Genomic DNA, 19,631 nt, shown 5'->3' on the forward strand with positions numbered 1-19,631 from the left:
GTGTGTGCATGCGCCACATGTGTGCAGGTACCCACAGAGGCCAGAAGTAGTGGATGCCCTGGAGTTACCAGTAGTTGTGGAGTTAGCAGCAGTGGTGAGCAGTCCTGCCATAGATGCTGGGAACTGAACTCTGGTTCTTCTGGAAGAGTAACACATGCTCTTAACTGCTGAGCCATCTATCCAGCCTAAGGAGATTTTGTTTTTTAAGATTTATTTACTTGGGCTGGAGAGATGGCTCAGAGGTTAAGAGCATTGCCTGCTCTTCCAAAGGTCCTGAGTTCAATTCCCAGCAACCACATGGTGGCTCACAACCATCTGTAATGGGGTCTGGTGCCCTCTTCTGGCCTACAGGCATACACACAGACAAAATATTGTATACATAATAAATAAATATTAAAAACAAAAAGATTTATTTACTTATTATGTATACAGTGTGCTGGCACCAAATCTCATTTTAGATCATTGTGAGCCAGTGCTCTTAACCTCTGAGCCATTCCTCCAGCCCCCAGCCTAATAGATTTCAGCACAGGATGGAACCTCAGGGAAAGGATAAGACACAGCAAGGGGCTACATGAGGGATCCTCAGGAGCTGCTTCCTTCCTTTAACAGCAGCAAACACAGAACAAAGGCAGCAGGAGAAAGGGAATGCACAGGCTGGTCCCAGCCACAGGCTTCTAATGGTCTCTCCAAGGGACACAAGAGACTTGAGGACAGTAAGCCCCAAGGAGAGGCGTCTATGGCCCACGGGACTGGGATGATGTCGCTGGGATTTGTGAGGAAGCCCTCGTGTTCTCCAGGTAGAGCTGGGGTTTGCTGTCCAAGATTGCCACTCATTCAGAACTCAGGTTGTGGTTCAAACATTAAATCCTGAGTTTATCATCTTACTTTTAAAGGAATGTGGAAATCTTAGGAGTAAACATTTATCCTTCTACAAGGATGCACACTTCTACAGAAGGAAACGAAGTGTGCATAAAACCATTAGCTACTAGGGTGACTTACCAGAGCACCATATGCAATAGGGACAGACTAGAAACTCTCGAGGGAAACAATTAGCAAGGAGCGATCACAAAATAGAATTTTCAGCAGTCTTTAAAAACATCACACCACATTTATTGACAGGAAAAGTAGTGCAGGTCGTGTTGATCTGTGAACAAAATAGAAAGCAAAATAGCATATAATATGGATTCCATTTTTGTAAAAATATATAGGTATATGTAGCAAACAAAAGACCTATTGGCATAGACACTGAGTTGGCAGCTCAGTGGGTGTTTATTCTCTCTCTGTCACTCCCATCTAGTGCAGGCTGACTTTGAACTTGCAACCTAGCTGAGGGTGATCTTGAACTTCTGATCTTCTTGCTTCTACCTCTCAAGTGCTGGGATTTGCATGTGTTATCATTTGTTTTGGTATTAAGAGGTCTGTCCCTTACAATCCTTCATTTTGATTAAATGAGCATGGTTTTGAATGCTCTTCACAAAGCAGATCTGGTTTCTAAGTTGTCACAGAAGCCATGGTCTTCCAGTGTATAGGAGATGGCAGGAGCCCCCATAGTCACATCCCACAGGGTAGTCAGGGAAGAGCCTGTGACATTAGCACCTCCACCCTAGGCTCTGCTCCAGGGTCTGCAGGTCCAGCCAGCTCCGCTCAGCTCGACCATGCTACTCTTGCTGAGTTACCAGCCTCAGCATCTTCAGAGCCATGGTCCCTTGGTCTGCAGGAACCTGGAACCAAGAAGCATCCAGATTAGTGTTCTTGACGTAACCCCTGGGTCAAGGACAAGGGTGTCTGACATCCTCCTTTCTAGCAGAGATCTAGAAAGTGTGACAGCTGCCTGGAAAGAAATGGCCTCCTTGCTGGACCAAAGTTCTTCTGGGCTCCCAGGGTGTTGGGGCCTGAAGGAGTTGGCACTTAGGGAACCCTTTATACCACTTGGGGATGATCTGTTCATTTCTCCATTTCCCTCTCTTTCCATGTCCCTTCCTCCTTCCCTTCTTACTTCCTCTCTCTTTTTAGCAGAGCAGGAAACCAAACCCTGGGGCTCCACACACGTTAGGCAAGTGTTTTACCACTGAGTCACATACATAGCCCTTGCTGACTTCCTTATGGGGGCTGTGTTTATGGCACTGGGATTTGGCCTCTTTAAGAAAAAAGGAAGATGGTGCAGAAAGAAGGGCTGAGGATGCAGTACAGCTGCTAAAGTCTTTGTCTGGCATGCATAAAGACGTGCGTTCATCCCCGGGAATGGTAACATGTAAAACAGGCTGGGAGGGTACATGCCTGTAAGACCAGCACTTGAGAGTGGAGGCAGGAGGATCATGAATTCAAAACTAGATTTAGCAATAAAGAAAGTCAGAAGGCAGCTTAGGTTAAATTATTAAACCTGTCTCAAAAAAAGCAAAGCAAAGCAAAACAAAACAAAAAACATCACTATGTTTAATAAATTTTGGGGTAGCTGAAGAGATGGCTCAGTGAGTAAGAGCAAGGCTGCTCTTCCAGAGAGAGGACCTGGGTTCAATTCCATGGTGGCCCAAGACTGTCTGTAACTCCAGTTTAGGGGATCCAACATCCTTACACAGCACATAGGCAGGCACAACACAAATGCACAGAAAATATAAATAAATTTTAAAAAATATTCTTTTAATTTAAAAATTCAGATACGGGGGTGTGCATCTGTAACCTTAGCACTCCTGTGGCAAGACAAAAGGTGGAGACAAAAGAATCCCCAGAAATCCGTGAGCTGTCACAGAGAGACCCTCCCTCAACAAGGGGGAAGGAGAGAACCAAGTGAGAGACGTGCTCTGATGTCCAAATACACTTTGAGGCATGCCCCCCCCCAACCCCGACACACTAACAGATAAAACAAATAGGAACAGAGAAGGGAGGAGATGTTCAACATTTGAAAGCATTCCTTTTGTAGGAGGAAGGTCCTTGTCCAGGCTGGGGATGGAGTGGAGAGGAGGGGGAGTTTAACTGAAGAGCTAAAAGCCAATAGAAATGAACCCTCACTCGGCATGTGAACCCTTGCTCAGCTATGAGGTCTTAGAAGCTCAAGCTCAGTTCATTTCCTGCTGCCCTGCAGATCAAGCTGTAGAACCCTCAGCTCCTTCTCCAGCACTGTGACTGCCCGCATGCCGCCATGTTTCCCACGGTGCTGATGATGGACTAAACCTCTGAAACTGTGAACCAGCCCCAGTTAGATGTTTTTCTTTGTAAGGGTTGCTGTGGTCATGGTGTCTCTTCACAGCCACAAACATCTTATCTGAGACACGGGGCCTGATATCCCCGCCCTCTGATTCTGTGATTCACTGTCCGGGACTCTCCTAAGTGGGATTTCCTAAAATGAGACTCCGTCAACTGAATGACTTGGTAACAGTTTCTAAGGACTGTTTTAGCTTGAACACGCTGTTCTGTACGTGACAAACCAAGAAGATGCAAGTCTGAATTCCACCCTGGAGCGGGAGGGTCATACCAAGTAGCAGTGTGTCCCATTAGGGCTCTATAACAGCCTGGTCCCCACTGCTTCCTGTGTCCGTCTGTCCTTCAAAGTGTGGGGTGTTTCTCCTGTACCCCAGGCTGGCCTTTACTCTGTAGCTTCCTGACCACAGTGGTTCTTAATCTTCCTAATGTTGGGACCCTGTATGTTCTTCACGTGGTGGTGACTGCCATGAAATATGCTAGATGCTACTTCATAATTGTTATGAATCATAATGCAAATATCTTAGGTGACCCCTGTGAAAGGGTCATTTGACCCCCCAGAAGGGTCAAGACCCATAGGTTATGAACCACTGCTCTAGCAGGCTATGGTAGTGATACCTGTAACCATAGCATTTAAGAGGAGGAAAAGCCCGGGAGCCAGGAGGTCATGATCGCTCTTACTACATAGCACACTCCAGACTAGCATGAGCTAAGCCAGACTTTATCTAAAACAAACAAACAAACAAACAAACAAACAAACAAACAAACAAATAAAATCTATTTGAGTTCTTGACTTGGGTTTAGTGAAAAACTGTCATACGGTGCTGGAGAGAGAGCCTGTCATTAAAAGTTTGCCCTAATCAGGGCAGTGGTGGCGCACACCTTTAGTTTCAGCACTTAGGAGGCAGAGGCTGGCAGGTCTGTGAGTTCTAGGCCAGCCAGGGCTACAGAGTGAGACATTGCCTCAAAAAAAAAAAAAAAAAAAAAAAAAAAAAAAAAAAAAAAAAAGCCAACAGAACGAAGATGTAATTTCCAATAATTTAAAAAATGACCTAATTCCTTCTACTACCTTCTTTTACTTATTTCTATGAAGCAGCATTCTCAGCTGTGACCATTTATTATAAAACTTCAAATTACTGGGCTGGCAAGATGGCTCGGCAGGGAAAGGCAGCTGTTGCTAAGCCAGACACCCTGAGTCTGATCCTCTGGACCCACGCCAAAGGGGAGAGGGGACGGCTCTGAGTTGTCTTTTCACTTCCACATGTCCATCACCCCCTCCCCCCAACCCCATGCAAAAATAATCTAACTAAAAATATTTAAAGTCCAAATAGCAGGGCTAGAGAGGCAGTGTAAGCACTTGCTGTTCTTCCAGAGGACCAGGGTTCAGGCCCCAGGATCTGTGTTGGGTGGATAACCTGTAACTCCAGCCTGACAGCCTCTTTTGGTATCCATGGGCACTCACAGACACATGGCATGTACTCACATGAACACATACATTTGAAAATAAAATAAGGGGCTGGAGAGATGGCTAAATGGTTAAAAGCACTTGGCTGCTCTTCCAGAGGACCCGAGTTCATTCCCAGCACCCACATGGAGCTCACAGGGGATCTGATACCCTCATACAGACATACATGGAGGCAAAACACCAATGTACATAAAATAAAAATAAATAATAAATCATTTAGAAGAAATAAAAAGAAATCTTATAAAACTTAAACAGAGGTAGACTGAAAAATAATAAATATTCCCTTTGGAGTATCAAATATTCAGGATGTATTTCTTTATATAAAAATAAACAAGCATGTACATCTCACTACTATGGAAATTTACTTTAGTCTCTAATAAATAATAAAATTAAATGTGTACCAAAGAAAAAAATTCCCTTTGATATAGATTTAATTTTACTGCTTAATTGTCTTTAAATAAATTTATGACTCAATATTAGTAAATGTTTGATCTGTAATCCTCCCAGACATAACCCTAGGCCCTGCTGACCTGCAGCTCCGTGAGGCCAGGGACCAGCAGCATTCACCCAGCCCTGCACAGAGTGCTTATGCTTAGTACTTAGGAGACATTTGCGTGTCTGATTAATGAGGTTTTGGGGGCCCTTCTGCCTTTTGCTATTCCCAATTCCTTTATCAATATGTGTGTCTATTGTGGGACTTGGGAACACTTAAGATTAAGGGTCCTGTAATCTCTCTCAGCTCAGAGAAAGCTATGTAATCAATACATAAACCTAAAAAAAAAAAAAAGTCTGTTCCCTCTATGGGCATGAAGTGCCACAGCCCAGAGTCCTTCTTTATACCCAAAGCCTCTTCCAAACATGTCCTGGGCCACCACTGCTTAGAGACACTCCCCACCTCTTATGCCACCCCTACTGAGGCTTGACTTCACAAGGCAGCCACCATCTTTGTTTGTTTTGAGACGGGTCTATTACAGTCCAAGTACTGGAATTTACTATGTAGCCAAGGCCAGACTTAAATTCCTGATCCTTCTGGCTGTCTCCTGAGTGCTGGGATTATGTGAGGGTGTCCTTGTGTTCGTTCAGCTCAGCTTTAAGTGTTACAGCCATGAGAACGTAAATTTCCTTTCCTCCCCCATGGCAAACTGTTAAGAACCACGCACCCAATGAATTCACTTAAAACAAAGATTGGAGAAGAGAGAGCCAGCCCAGCATACCTCCCCCAGGGAGATTTAAACTTTAAAATGAGTTTCTACTCAGCCTCAAAGAAATACTATCAGAGGCCTGGAGAGATGGCTCGGTGGTTTTAGAATTCCATATGATGGCTCACAACCATCTGTAATGGATCGGATTCCTTCTGCTGGTGTGCATGAAATCAGGGCACTCATACACATAAGTAAACAAATCTTTAACAACAACAAAAAAAGCACTAACAGAGGTTGAGTAACCCTTAGATAGAGTGCCTTTCCCCCCCCCCAGATTTTGAAATACTTGCATATACGCAACAAGAAATCTTGAGGCTGGGACCCAAGATGACGATCACTAACCCTATGGGATGACGGTAATTTTGTGCAATGATTTTAGCACACTGTGTCTCAACTCTGTCAGATGACATGAGATCTGAAAATGATCCTTCTCCCGGCAACATTATGTTAATGTTTAAAAAGCTTCAGAGTTTAGATTTTGGATTAACAATGTTCACACTTAGCAGAATTTCATTAAAAAAAAAAAAAAAAANGTGGTGTGTGTCGTGGCAGGCAGTACAGCATGGACAGACTCCTGATATTCCTAAGCCTGAAGCTTTCTCTGAAGGCCAATCCAGCGAGTGGACATAGGCAGGAAACACTGTGGCTTCCCACACACCACCATCCTTAACTTTAGAACAAAAGGGAGATCGCTCACCATGTGACCCGCCCTCAGGATCCAGTAGAAGGCGAGGTTCTTATAGGACTTGACGAATGCAGATGTTTCCAGAGACTCAGGATTGCTGTACAGGGCCTTCCATTTCAGCTGGTTGAATTTGGACAGATGCGGCCACTTCAGCTTCCGCAGCCAGGCCTCCTGACCTAGGGGGAGGGGCCAAGGAAAGGGATCAGTACTAAGAGCTTGGTGGAGTCAGGGGCAGAGAAAACAACCTAGATCCTATAACTTAGGGCTGCCCAGCTGTAATGCACAGGAAATTCACTGACATCTTATTACAAGCAGTTCTTGGTGGGGCCTGTGAACCCCTTTCAAGAAGGTTCCCATGGATACTTGGGCTGAGAAATCCAACAGCTATGAGGCTTTTTTTTTTCCCCTTAACTTTGTCTTAACTTCGGTGGCTCTCATCAGTGACGGGACACTAGCCCACTTGAGCATGTGGCCCTGGCAGGCCTTGCCCTTCTCCCCAGTTCCCTTCGCCTTGCTAAAAGTTGTTAGAGTACATTCCTGAAGCTAGCCCCCAAGGTCTATTCCCTTATTTGGCCAGTCCTTCCTCCTGAGGCTGACAACCAAGGTCTAGCTATCAAAAGATTGAAATCAAAAGCTCCCTTTAGTTCACCTAATTAACAAACCCAATTAAAATTTTAAGCACCTTATCCTAACATGGGATTTCCCTCTTTTTAAACTGCCATTTTCTTATGTGCCATGTCTGTCTCCTCTCCATCTAGAGGCAGTCCTTTGTCCTCTGAGATAAATACCCCTGCCTCCTTTCTCTTGTTCCCTTCCCCTTCTCCCTCATCCCCTATCTATTGTCTTTGTCTCTTATCCCTGCCCTGTCCTTCTGGGGCAAATAAATCTCTTTTATGCTGAGAACTTGGTTTTGGGGGTCTTGAGCCAATGCATTTCCTACCAATCACAGGCCTGGGTACTAGGCACAGCTTTACCTGTGGGTTCTAAGATCTGGTCTCTAAGCACCCACAGGACTCTACTGCCATCAAGCATGTGGCTTTCAGATAAGGCAATGGGATCCTGCCTGAGATCCTACAGAGACCAGTTCTCCTGGGATCTTGGAAACAAGGGTGGTTAGTGGTTAGTGTTTAACACCTGTAACTGCACAGGTAAAGCCTTCCCCCAATGAAGTTGCATATTCAAGAGCCAGGAAGGCTTTGGCAGGAGGGTGGCAGACTATTATTCTTTCCTTTAATCATACCCAGGCACCCCAGAATTAGAAACACCTAGAATTCTCCCATGCATCACAGCTCGAGAGTTGTAGTGGTATATTATTTGTATTTTGGAAATAAATCTTGCCTGAAGACCAGAGGCAAAGCTAAAGCCACTTGAGGTTAGACAATGGGGACACACACCTTTAATCCCAGAATTTGGGAGACAGAGCCAGAGGGATCTCTGTGAGTTTGAAGCTACCCTGGGCTACACAAGATCAATGCAGAAACAAATCCAAGTGGTGGTGGCTCACGCCTTTAATGCCAGTTCTAGGGGGTCACAAACCTTAATCCAAACACTAGGGAGGCAGAGGCAGGTGGATCTTTGTGAGTTCGAGGCCAGCTTGGTCTACAATTTTGCAGTCACTCAGCCTTGGTAGAGGGAAGACTTCTCTAACAGTTTGGTTGCCTTGCTTTTCTGGTTTTCGAAACTTCTGTCTCTGAGTTTTTATTACTCATGCCACAGAGACTCGACAGGGGTTGATGGATGTAGCAAGAAATGGTATTCCTCCTGATATCAATGCCACCAACCCAAGGCTAATGTATTCAAGGCCATTTCCTTCTAGCTTGACCTGTGATTGCTTCCATGCGTCCCTCAGAGTCGGTGCCTACCCATGGTGTCCACAATGAGATCCAGCTGTCCATTATACACAATCACATTGACCCCAGCTTCCAACAACTCATCCACAATGTGGACGACAGGCTTCATGAAGTCCCCTTCCATGCTTATGAAGACGTAAGATGACTGGCCTACAAAAGCAGAAGGAGAGAGAGGTAGCAGGTTAGAATGGGCCAGATTAAGAAATACCTTTCAACCCAAGCATCCTAAGATACGGTACCGGTACCTAACAGTCCCCTAGGTAGCCAACCAAGGCTGTATGCCAGGTGCTCCACATAGGAACCAACTCAACTGGCCAGAAATAGCTGGGTGGAAAGGAAACAGAAAGAGCGCACATGGTCCCTTTGCTTGGGAGCTTGCCATGTGCAACAAGGAACTGGAATCTGCAGAAAGAAACAGAGAGGCAGAGGCCCAGAAACACTTTCAGCTGGTCCACTTGGGAATATACTGTAATCTGGGCTGAAGCGAGTTTGCTGCTATGTAGTCTCAGGGCCATGTCACAAGCAATGCACCTGAACAGGGGGCTCCATACCACAAACCGAACCAGACCTAAGCTTCTTCAGAGCAGGCCTTTAGGAAAGGCAGACGGCGAAGACGTGACTATCGGACCACACAGCACAGATTCTTGTTGCCCGACCACCTGACCCCCTAATCACAGCCGATGACAACATAACAGTCACCGCCATTTATCTGACAGGCATGGGGCTAGGTAAATACTACAGAGGCAATTCCTACTTCTTCATCACTACGCTGGGAGATAAGACGCCTGGACAAAGTGTAAGTAAATCAAAGAGGCTCAGGGAGGCTCAGGAACACAGCCAAGTGGAAATAACAGCCACCGGTGAGCTAAGGCTCGAATTTGGGCCTGGTTGACCAACTGCAACTTGTAGCCAAGGACAGCTTGTCCTTTTTCATTATTTAGATTTAAAAAAAAAGATTTCGTTTTCATTTATGTGCATGTGCGCATGCATTTGTGTGCACCTGTGTACACTTAGGTGCACCACATGCATGCAGGGCCAGTGGAGGCCAGAAGAGGGCACTGGATCTCCCAAAAAACGGGAGTCAAAGGTTATAGGCTACCCAGTGCGAGTGCTGGGAACCAAACTCAGGACCTCTGTGAGAACAGCAAGGGCATTAACCACTGAGCCATCTCTCCTGTCCTGATTTGATTCTTTCTTGAGACAGAGTCTCACTCTAATCCAGACTGACCCGGAACTTACTGTGATACTCCTGCCTCAGCCTCCCACGTGCTGGGTTCACATATGTGAGCCACTATACCTGGCTATTCATTAAGACATTACTGGTTCATTTACTATGTAGCCCATGCAGGCCTTGAACTCTCAATCACCCTGCGTTAGCCTGCTGAGAACTGGGACTGACTGCAGGTGTCTGCCACGATACCTGCAGCATCTAACACCACAGTCTGCTTTTTACTTGATGCAGAGACATGAGGATTCTAGGTCAGGGATGAGCTCCAGTGATGCGGACTATGAGGGAGTGACCCATGAACCCTAACAAAGTCAGGACCAGGGTCAAAACAGTTCTGACTGGACAGTGGTGGTGCACACCTTTAATCCCAGCACTCAGGGGGCAAAGGCAGGTGGATCTCTGTGAGTATGAGGTCAGCCTGGTCTACAGAGTGAGTGCCAGGACAGTCAGGTATATTACATAGAGAAACCCTATTTGGAAAAACAGAAAACCAAAAGCAGAATGAATGAATGAATGACAACAAAACCCATAGCTCTCAGCAGTTACAAGAGGGGCAATCTGAGAAGGGGCCTCTGACCTTAATAGTCTTGGGGTATCCCGGTCGCAGACCAAACAAATGCCACTTTTCTTGTTTAAAGGCCCCTAATGGGACTAATGAGGATCTTGCCCAGGATTTCTATCTGGCTGGTCTCTAAAGACGCCAGCGTTTCCACACTGTGACCTCCAGACCAGAACACAGACATGGCAGGACCATTCGAGCACCGGAATGTTTGAAAGGCCAGCATGGGAACTGGGCAAAACCCAGCCTATGTACATGGACCATCTGATGTCCTTCAAAGGACCTCTGGCTAGAAATCTCACGTGACCGGCTGTAGAATTTTTAATAAAAAATGCAGCATTTTCTGTCATAATTTAAAAAAAAACCCTATTGATTTACTGATGGTGGGTGGGGGTGGAGACAGATACATGCCGCGGGGCACACGGGGCACAGGTAGAGGCCAAGGGATAACTTCCAGGAGTCAGTTTTCTCCTTCTAGCACGTTGAGTCCCAGAGACTGAAGTCAGGTCAACAGGTCTGATGGCAAGTGCCTCTAACCAATGAGCCATCTCCCCGGCCTTTTAATTTTTTTAGAGACAGCATTTTGCTAAATTGCCCAGGCTGGCCTCAAACTTGTGATACGATGTCAGCCTGCCAAGGACTGGGAATTTGAGGTGTGTATCACCTCACTGTGTTACAAAGGTAAAGGGTGCAATAGTGTCCCCCCCCCCCCCCCCCCCCCCCCCCCCCCCCCCCCCCCCCCGTGCATCCATACTAGGCTTCGACAACCATCGACTCATAACCAATCACGTACCACTTCCCACCCACTTCTCCGCCAGCCCCTTACTCTGATCTGCTTTGGTCACGTCACTGACTGATTCTACATCCGCTGCAGACAGGAACAGGATTTGACTTACAACAGACTGCCATCACCAAGGAAACCCAGGCTACGGATTAAGGGCTCTCCAATTGCATCCCCCCTCCCCACAGCCCCCATCCATCACACACAAACGACACTTGATTAGGCCATTCACGTACCTCCCCAGGTGCAATCCTCGGGGATAATTTTGAGCTTCTTTCTGATGGGGCCATTCATGAGTTGACTTAAGGTGTCTCCTTGGAGGTGTCTCACGTGGCGCTGACAAAGCCGAACTAAAAGCAAACGGGTACACAGTGAGTCAAAGGCCTGGGAGCAGGACCCCAGAGACATCTCTCACAAGCTACTGGGGGAGACGGCACAAGAAAAGCCACTTTGATCCACGTGAAGGGGAGAAAGGAGGCCAGAAGCAGGATGAAATCGGATAGGTTATTGCTAACTGCAGTCTGAGCACTACAGGGCCACTGTGACTACCCTGAACAGACAGGCCAAGGAAGTCAGCTGAGAAGGGGAATCAAGGAAAAGAGAGTGGACTGGGGGAAGGGCTCAGGCATTCTGCAACTAAACCCAAGCTCAGCCAGCTAAGAGACCACTAAAGTCAGCCCTGTGGGGATGTGACACTGAAGTTCAGTGAGCAGAAACAGCTTCCCTCTCCCGTGATACAGCTCACTGGCAGAGCACGCGTTCAGTGTGCTCTAGTTCCTGGGTACCACTCCTAACCTTCCATCATCGAAAGGCATCGGCTCCCAGTGCTCCCTGGCTCTTTGGCTAAGATCAGTGCTTAAATTGCATCTCAAATAGATTATGCTAAGGAAGGACAACAACCAAACAAACAAACAAAAAATAGAGGCAAAAGCTACTGTCTGATTCCATTTACATAGAATGTTGAGAAAAGCCAAAACCCAGAGAGACAAGAAAGGAGCTCAGTGATCGCCTGGGGCTGAGAGTGGGAAGGAGAAGTGACTGCAAACAGATGTGTGGGATCTTTTTGGGGTGATGGGAACATTCTAAAACTGGATCGAGGTGATGACTGTGTAACTCTGTGAATATACTTCAAACCACTGAAAAATTCTTCTGTTATATAAATGCATGCTAGTAACAGGACAGGTCTTCCTGCGCAGAAGCTGGGTAGAGATCAACCACGGCAAGGTATACTCACCTAAGGGGCTTCGGAGGAACTCAAGGCTCGATTCCATAGAGGTCTCGGGAGTGCTTTTAGTTAAGATGTTATAGAAGTTTACCCCGTCTGTATTCTGAAATAAAGAGCACATTCAGATGGTGTCTTTCTCTGTCCACTGGTAAAGTTGCAAAACAGAAAAGTGCTTGGCTCTTCAAGGATGACCCTAAGCTCACAAATTTACTGGACTAGTAAGAAAGCCCCTCTAAAGGCTTAGACGGCAGCTGTGCCTGCCCACACGCCTGCAGCACACATGGGAGCCCAGACACTGTTGGAACACAAGGACCTGCATGTCAGCGTACAGGAAGCCGGAGTGGCAGAGTGTCCTCTTGGCCATCGTATTATTTCCTTTGATCTTACTCAAGGTAGAATACTACTTGACAAGGATCCAAGAAAGAAAATATATTGTCTTTAAAATATACATCCTCTTGAGCATGGCAGTCTCTTTCCTCTGGTGTTTGAGACGTTACCTCACGTCGTACAGGATGGTCTCAAACTTGCTATGTCACCAGGGATGGAACCCCTGATCCTCCTGCTTCTTCTTACCTCAGAAGTGCTGGATTACAGATGTGCACTGCCAACTATGGAGGTTTGAAAGAAAATGGTCCCTAAAGGGAGTGGCACTATTAGGAGGTGTGACCTCATTGGAGTAGGTGTGGCCTTGTTGGAGGGAAAGTGTCACTACAGAAGATGGGCTTTGAGGTCTCACATAGGCTCAAGTCAAGCCCAGTGAGACAGAATACTTCCTGTTGCCTGCATAAGATGTAGAACTCTCAGCTACCTCTCCAGCACCGCGTCTGCATGCACGCTGCCATGTCCCTCCATGATGATAATAGACTAAACCTCTCAAACTGTAATTGAGCCACCCATTAAATGCTTCCCTTCATAAGAATTGCCATGGTCATGGTGTCTCTTCCCAGTAATAGAAACCCTAACTAAGTGGGGCAGTTAAAAGTGGCATACTTTTAATCCCAGCACTTGGGAGGCAGAGGCAGATAGATCTCAGTGAGTTCAAGGCCAGCCTGGTCTACAAAGAAAGTTCCAGGACAGCCAACAGAGAAATCCTGTCTTGAAAAACAAACAAACAAAAAACCCTAACTAAGACACATAAGTCACTGGACCATATTTTTTTGTTTGTTGAGTTTTTGTTGTTTTGTTTTTGATTCAGGGTCTTGTGTAGCCTAACTAAGATGACCTTAAACTTACGATGTAGCAGAAGTGACCCTGAAATTCTGACCCTCCTGACTCAACCTCCCAAGTGCTAGGCTATTACACAAATGTACCATTCTGCTTGGCTACCATACAGTCTTTCTTTTTTTTTTTTTTATTAAAATTTTTTTTTCATATTTTGGTTTTTCCAGACAGGGTTTCTCTGCATAACCCTGGCTGTTCTGGAGCTCAGTCTGTAGACCAGGCTGACCTCAAACTCACAGACACCCACCTGCCTCTGCCTCCAGAGTGCTAGGATTAAAGGTGTGCACCATCACCGCCTGGCTGAGACAGTCTTTCTTATAGAATCCAAACATTCAGTCAGGAACAAGGTCTTTCAAGCCTAGGAGGTTTTCTGACCCTATAAAGGGCCACTACGTCATTGCTACAACCTTCTAGATTATCACTCAGCATGCAGGAAGTTCTAAACTTGTGGGAGGCCAGGGACAGGTGTGATCCTGACAACTCCAACCATGGGTCCCATCCCCCAGGCACAAAGCCAAGCCATGCTCGGTCTTTACCTTTTCAATGACTGTTTCTGCTTTCCCCCACAGCTGAGTGGCCTCCTTGTAGAAGCCCTTGTTTATAGCATCAAGGACTTGCTCTGCAACTTCGGACACCTCGGCCAAGCCTTGGTCGTCAAGGAGAGACTGGAAGATAAACGGAGGACAAAACGCCCACTTGATTAGGGAGTGTGAGTCTGGTACCAGCTGCAGCAAGCGAAGAGCAAGGAAGAAGGAAAAATGGGAGCTCAGCTAAAGAGGACAGAGTCAGAAGCGTCAGAGAGGTGCTGGGGTCAAACCCAGGACCTTGTGCATTGTAGGCCATGTCCTACCACCGACTTACATCCCCAGCCCTAAGTCACATACTTACTGAGGAAAGAAACAAAGTAGACTGTTAAATGAATCAAGATAGTAGGCCTATGAGGGTTTAGGTTTAAGATGACCTTTCAACTGTGGGGGAAGGGTATCTGAAAAGTCACATAAGAACAAGAGAATTCAAGATTGTGTTTTGGGCAGGTGGATCTCTGAGTTTTAGGTCATTCTGGTCTACAAGGGTTTGGGGGCTAGGGATGTAACTCAATTGGTAGACTAGATAAGGACACATGAGATCCAGCCTCAGGATGGGGGGAGGGAAGACATAACACAACACTTGGGGCTAAGCTCAGATGGCAGAGTGCTTTGCGTGTCTGAGGATTCAATTCCCAGCAACAAACACACATGACACAATTTTTCAAAAGAAATCCCTAGAAGCATTAGTGAGGCACGACTCTGGGTGTGTCTGGGAGGATTCTTCCAGAGAAGATTAACTGAGGTGTGAATGTGGACAACATTGACTGAGGTCCCAGACTGAACATAAAGGGGGAAAGAATACCCATCGAGTACTGGCATGTCTCTCTCCGCTCCCTGATCTACCCGGACACAGGCAAGCAGCCTCCCATCTCTGCCGCTAAGTCCTCATTGCCACGAGGAATCACACCCTCTCCAGCTGTAAGCCAAACAAATCCTCCTGTCCTTCAGGTGCTTTCTGTCAGCTCACAGCAGTAATAATACTAGTATACTCTCTCTGAAGACCAAAGGAGGTCAGAGCCCAAGGAAGGCAGTGGTGCTGTTTCCCAGGGAGACTGTGGCGTGGAGGACCCACCTACTTACCATGCTGTACAGGTAAGGTCCCCAGGACAGCACTGAATCTAAAGAAAACCAAATGAGTACAAATTAGCTATGTCTTGGGGATGGAGAGATGGCTCAGAGGTTAAGAGCACTGGCTGTTCTTCCAGAGGGCCTGAGTTCAATTCCCAGCACCCACACAACCATCTGCAGTGGGAATGATGCCCTCTGCTGGTGTAAAGGTGTACATGCAGGTAGAGCACTCGTACATAAAATAAATAAATCTTAAAAGCCGGGTGTTGGTGGTGCACTCCTTTAATCCTAGCACTCAGGAGGCAGAGGTAGGCGAATCGAGTTCGAAGTCAGCCTGGTTTACAGGCTTCTTCAAAGCTACAGAGAAACACTGTATCGAAAAAATAAATAAATAAATAAATAAATCTTTAAAAAAATTAGCTAAGACCATCCCTCTGTCTTCCTTTCAAAATGCCAAGAGACAAGAGCAAGAAGCCAGGAGTTCAGGGCCAGCATCAGCTATAAAGCAAATCTGAGTCAGGTTAGACTACATCAGAGCCTGTCTTGACCAACCAATTGAACAAACAACAACAACAACAACAACAAAAAAGTCACCTTTTGTTAGAACAGCGGTTCCCGACTTAGGAGCCATTTAGCCCCCAGAGGAATATCTGAAGACATTTCTGGATGTCATACTGAGTGATCCCACTGGCATCTCATGACCAGAGGATGAAGCTGCTACAGACAAATGTCCAAAAATGGGGGATAGGGAGATGGCTCAGCAGGTAAGCGTGCTAGCTGCACAAGCATGAGGACCTGAGTTCAAATCCCAGCACCCACATACAAAGCCAGGCTTGGTTGCATGCGCCTATAGTCAGTCCCAGCACAGTGTGGGGCAGAGACAGGAAGATTGCTGAGGCTTGCTGGCTATACCAGTATAGGTCCAGGTCCAGGGAGATGCCCTATCTCAAGAAATAAGGTGGAAGACTGGAGAGATAGCTCAGCTCAGAGGTTTAGAGCACTTCCTGCTCTTCCAGATGAACAAGTTTGATCTGATCAGGTGGTTCACAACCACCTATAACTCCAGTCCCAGAGGATTTGATGTCCTCTTCCGGCCCCTCAGGGTACTACACACACACACACACAGTGCATAGACATACATGTAGGCAACCACCCACATATATGAAATAAAAATAAATAAAATCTCGAAGAATTGTGCTTAAAGATATACGGTAGAGAGTGACAAAAACATCTGATGTCCTGGCTTATGCATGTATGCATGCATGGACACACGCATTTGCACACATGTATTAATATACCACATGCATACCTCTCACACACACACACCACCACCACTAACATGTCCTTAATACACAGAACAGTTCACTCTTCCAAACACAGAACAGTTCACTCTTCCAAACACAGAACAGTTCCCCACAACAGTACACTCTTCCAAACAGCCGTGGTGCTGAGGCTGAAGGAACCCAGGAGAGTTAACCTGGCCAGACACCCGAAGCCACACCCCGATCGTGTCTGAGATAGACCACTCCCATCTGTGCTCCTAAAGGATTACAAAAGTGCAGACCTCAGAGCTGCAGGACCTGACACCAACCTTGCCTCGCCACCACCGCAGGTCATGCATGGAAACCTCACTGCGCATGCTCGTCTAGAGTCAGGATGCTAGAGGGGACAGGTTAGTGACACAGATTTACCTGTGCTGAGTCACACAGAACTGGGTCTCCTCTTTCCGAGGCCACTCAAGCTGTCTGAGGGAGGATTTCACCATCCCTGAGTGTTCATAGCCATCTCTTACTGTAAACTTCGATGCCTTTGCTGGGAAAGTCACAGCAGAGAACTCAGCTTGGTCGCAGAGGCGATGCCAATGACGATTCAGCCCCACATACCTTGTGGGAATGACTACTCTCTGTGACGCTTTCCCAAGAACCCAGAAACTTCCGCTGCCCTCTGATTTTATCAGGACAGCACAGCCCTGAGGGATGGCTGTTTCTCCCAGGCTTGACTTGGTCACCAGCACACAGCAGAACAGCTAGGGTGACCTCTCAGAGACCTTGAACTGTAGTCAAGGCAACAAGATAAATGGAACTATACAGAGGCTAGTTAGGTCCATGATAAGAGAGCAATCAAGGGAGGAAAGGAGACCACAGACTTTGACAAGACCCTTCCTTTAGAGTCCAGACTCACTACTGCCTGCCCTACTACACATCATCTTAGAAATACTCAAATCTATGAGGTTAAACTTGCCTGGGGGGCCAGCAGGATGGCTCAGGAAAGACATTTACTGTACAAGGTACAAGCCTAGTGACCCGTGTTAAAATCCCAGATGCCACATAAATGCAGAAGAATTAACTCCACAAAGTTGTCCTCTGACCTTTCCATATGCACCATGGCACCCTGTCACGATCACACACACACATTGCACGTGTGTGCAAGAGCATGCGCGCGCACACACACACACACACACACACACACACACACACACACCACTCATCATCGTTATCCGCAACACTCATTTTTAAATACTGCCTGTGCCGGACACAGTGACACACTCCTTTAACCTCAGCACTTCTGAGGCAGTGGCAGGTGGATCTCTGAGTCTGAGGCCAGTCTGGTCTACTGAGTGAGTTTTAGGACCACCAGAGCTATGTAAAGAGATGTTGTCTCAAAATAAATTTTTTTTAATTGCCTAGGGGTAGGACTTTTCAGTACACAGTTGTACAAAAGTCCCCCAGGCTCCTGTAAGCAACACCCATAAGCTCCCTGGCCCACCAAGCAGGACTTGGATGGAATCTTTTGGTCTGTTGGTGCTGGAGGCAAACAGACCTTTCACTGCGTTTCCCTAAAAGTCACACAGTAAGTCCAAAGTCACAGAAAGAAACAGGGATAGGAAAAAAGAGAGAGGCCTAAAAACCACATACTTACCCACAGGGGAGATCCAAGAGTCACCCAAGGCAACCCCGGAAAAGTTGCACTTGATGGTCCCTTGCTGAACAGCCTGAAAGAAAAGTCAAGAAATGCTCTGACCAAGGGCACCAAGGCTCCCATCCCTCCTCGGCAGAGGTGCATACTCATGGCTTCCCCTAACTCACACTGTTCAAGCATCCCCGGGCATCAGAAGACCACACATGTGACGGCAGCCCCTGCCCACCACCACTGGGAAATAGAGGAGGGGCTGCTGAGTTCTTCTCCACTTTATTCATGGGTGCCCTTGGGACAGGTATGGGGTCTGTCCCTAGTTATCTTTGGGAGGCTAAGGATATCCACGTCGTGAAGTCTGGGAGCCTCCCAAGGTGCTCAGGGGCCAGTTGGGTACAGATACCACTGCCAAGCAGCAGTCACAGAGGCTGGGGCTCAGCAGGACAATCCTGAGGGTGGGTACCATTCATAGGACAGGAAGGCTATCTTTCTCTACAGCACTCCCCAAACAGAATGCTGGACACAACCTAAACGTGCACTAGGAAGATGGGTACATGAATCATCACCATACGTGATAAAACTCACGACAAAGCAGAAGGTGCCTGAAAAACCAAAGTGAAAATATCCCCACAGCATATTATTAAACAGGCGGATCTCTGTGAGTTCGAGACCAGCCTGGTCTAAAAGAGCTAGTTCCAGGACAGGCTCCAAAGCCACAGAGAAACCCTGTCTCAAAAAACAAAAAAACAAACAAAAAAAAAAGAATATAAGCTGGAGTATCATATGTGCTATCACGTGTACGGGTTACAGTTATATGTATCTGGTAAAATAAAGAGACTAAGAGGCGCCAAGGGAAGACGAGCAAAAGCTAAATGCTGTGAATACATGGAAAGGAGACTGTGCTGGATGAAGAGCCCGTAGGGATATCGAAGCCAGATGTCACTCATCTGGACGGTGTATTCGCTTGGACAAACTAGCTTAAAAGACATGCTGGGACCATGGAAAGAAGTCAGATCAGGGGTACAGGACAAAGGAGGGGACCCATTGACGGAGACAGGTCACAGTGTGACTGCACTTTGGTTAGGGTTTCATGGATGTGAACAAAAAGTATTACAAAGTACTAAAAAGTGGTGAGTGCCATCTGACAGATGGGTTCTTCTGTCTTTGAGATAGCGTGTAGCCCAGGCTGGCTTCAAACTCACAACTTCTTTCCTCAGCCTCCTAGTGTTTGGATTACAGGTGTGTGCCCACCACACCTAGCTATCTTATATTCTGACGTCTAAAAAAAAAAAAAAGATGTGGGGGCTGGAGAGATGGCTCAAAGGTTAAGAGTACTGGCTGTTCTTCCAGAGCTCCCAAGTTCAATTCCCAGCAACCACATGGTGGCTCACAACCATCTGCAGCAAGATGGTGTAATGCCCTCTTCTGGTGTGCAGGTATACTCGCAGATCGAGCACTTGCATACATTAAATAAAGAAATAAATCTTTTTTTTTTTTTTAAAAAGGTGTAGGGCAGGGCGGTGATGGTGCATGTCTTTAATCCCAGCAGAGGCTGAGGCAGGCAGATCTTTGTGAGTTCAAGGCCAGCCTGGTCTAGAAGAGCTAGTTCCAGGACAGGCTCCAAAGCTACAGAGAAACCCTGTCTTAAAAAA

At 46.7% G+C, this 19,631-nt stretch overlaps 1 protein-coding gene across 1 annotated transcript in view; it reads right to left on the bottom strand.

The window, feature by feature from the left end:
* Positions 1-1,088: 1,088 nt before the first annotated feature.
* Scpep1 (serine carboxypeptidase 1) overlaps positions 1,089-19,631 on the bottom strand; it is a 29,193-nt gene continuing 10,650 nt past the window's right edge. Inside the window, exons 6-13 of the mRNA XM_050156785.1 lie at positions 17,986-18,058; positions 15,079-15,116; positions 13,948-14,076; positions 12,200-12,293; positions 11,202-11,315; positions 8,410-8,547; positions 6,560-6,723; positions 1,089-1,721 (exon numbers count right to left, since the gene is read on the bottom strand). Coding sequence (XP_050012742.1) covers positions 1,659-1,721; positions 6,560-6,723; positions 8,410-8,547; positions 11,202-11,315; positions 12,200-12,293; positions 13,948-14,076; positions 15,079-15,116; positions 17,986-18,058 — 813 coding nt within the window. The 3' untranslated portion in view covers positions 1,089-1,658. The remainder of the gene's footprint in view (positions 1,722-6,559; positions 6,724-8,409; positions 8,548-11,201; positions 11,316-12,199; positions 12,294-13,947; positions 14,077-15,078; positions 15,117-17,985; positions 18,059-19,631) is intronic.

The sequence above is a fragment of the Alexandromys fortis genome, unplaced genomic scaffold (assembly GCF_014885135.2).
Source record: "Alexandromys fortis isolate MF-2015 unplaced genomic scaffold, M_Fortis_MF-2015_v1.1 scaffold_31, whole genome shotgun sequence".
In the NCBI taxonomy this organism is placed as follows: domain Eukaryota; kingdom Metazoa; phylum Chordata; class Mammalia; order Rodentia; family Cricetidae; genus Alexandromys; species Alexandromys fortis.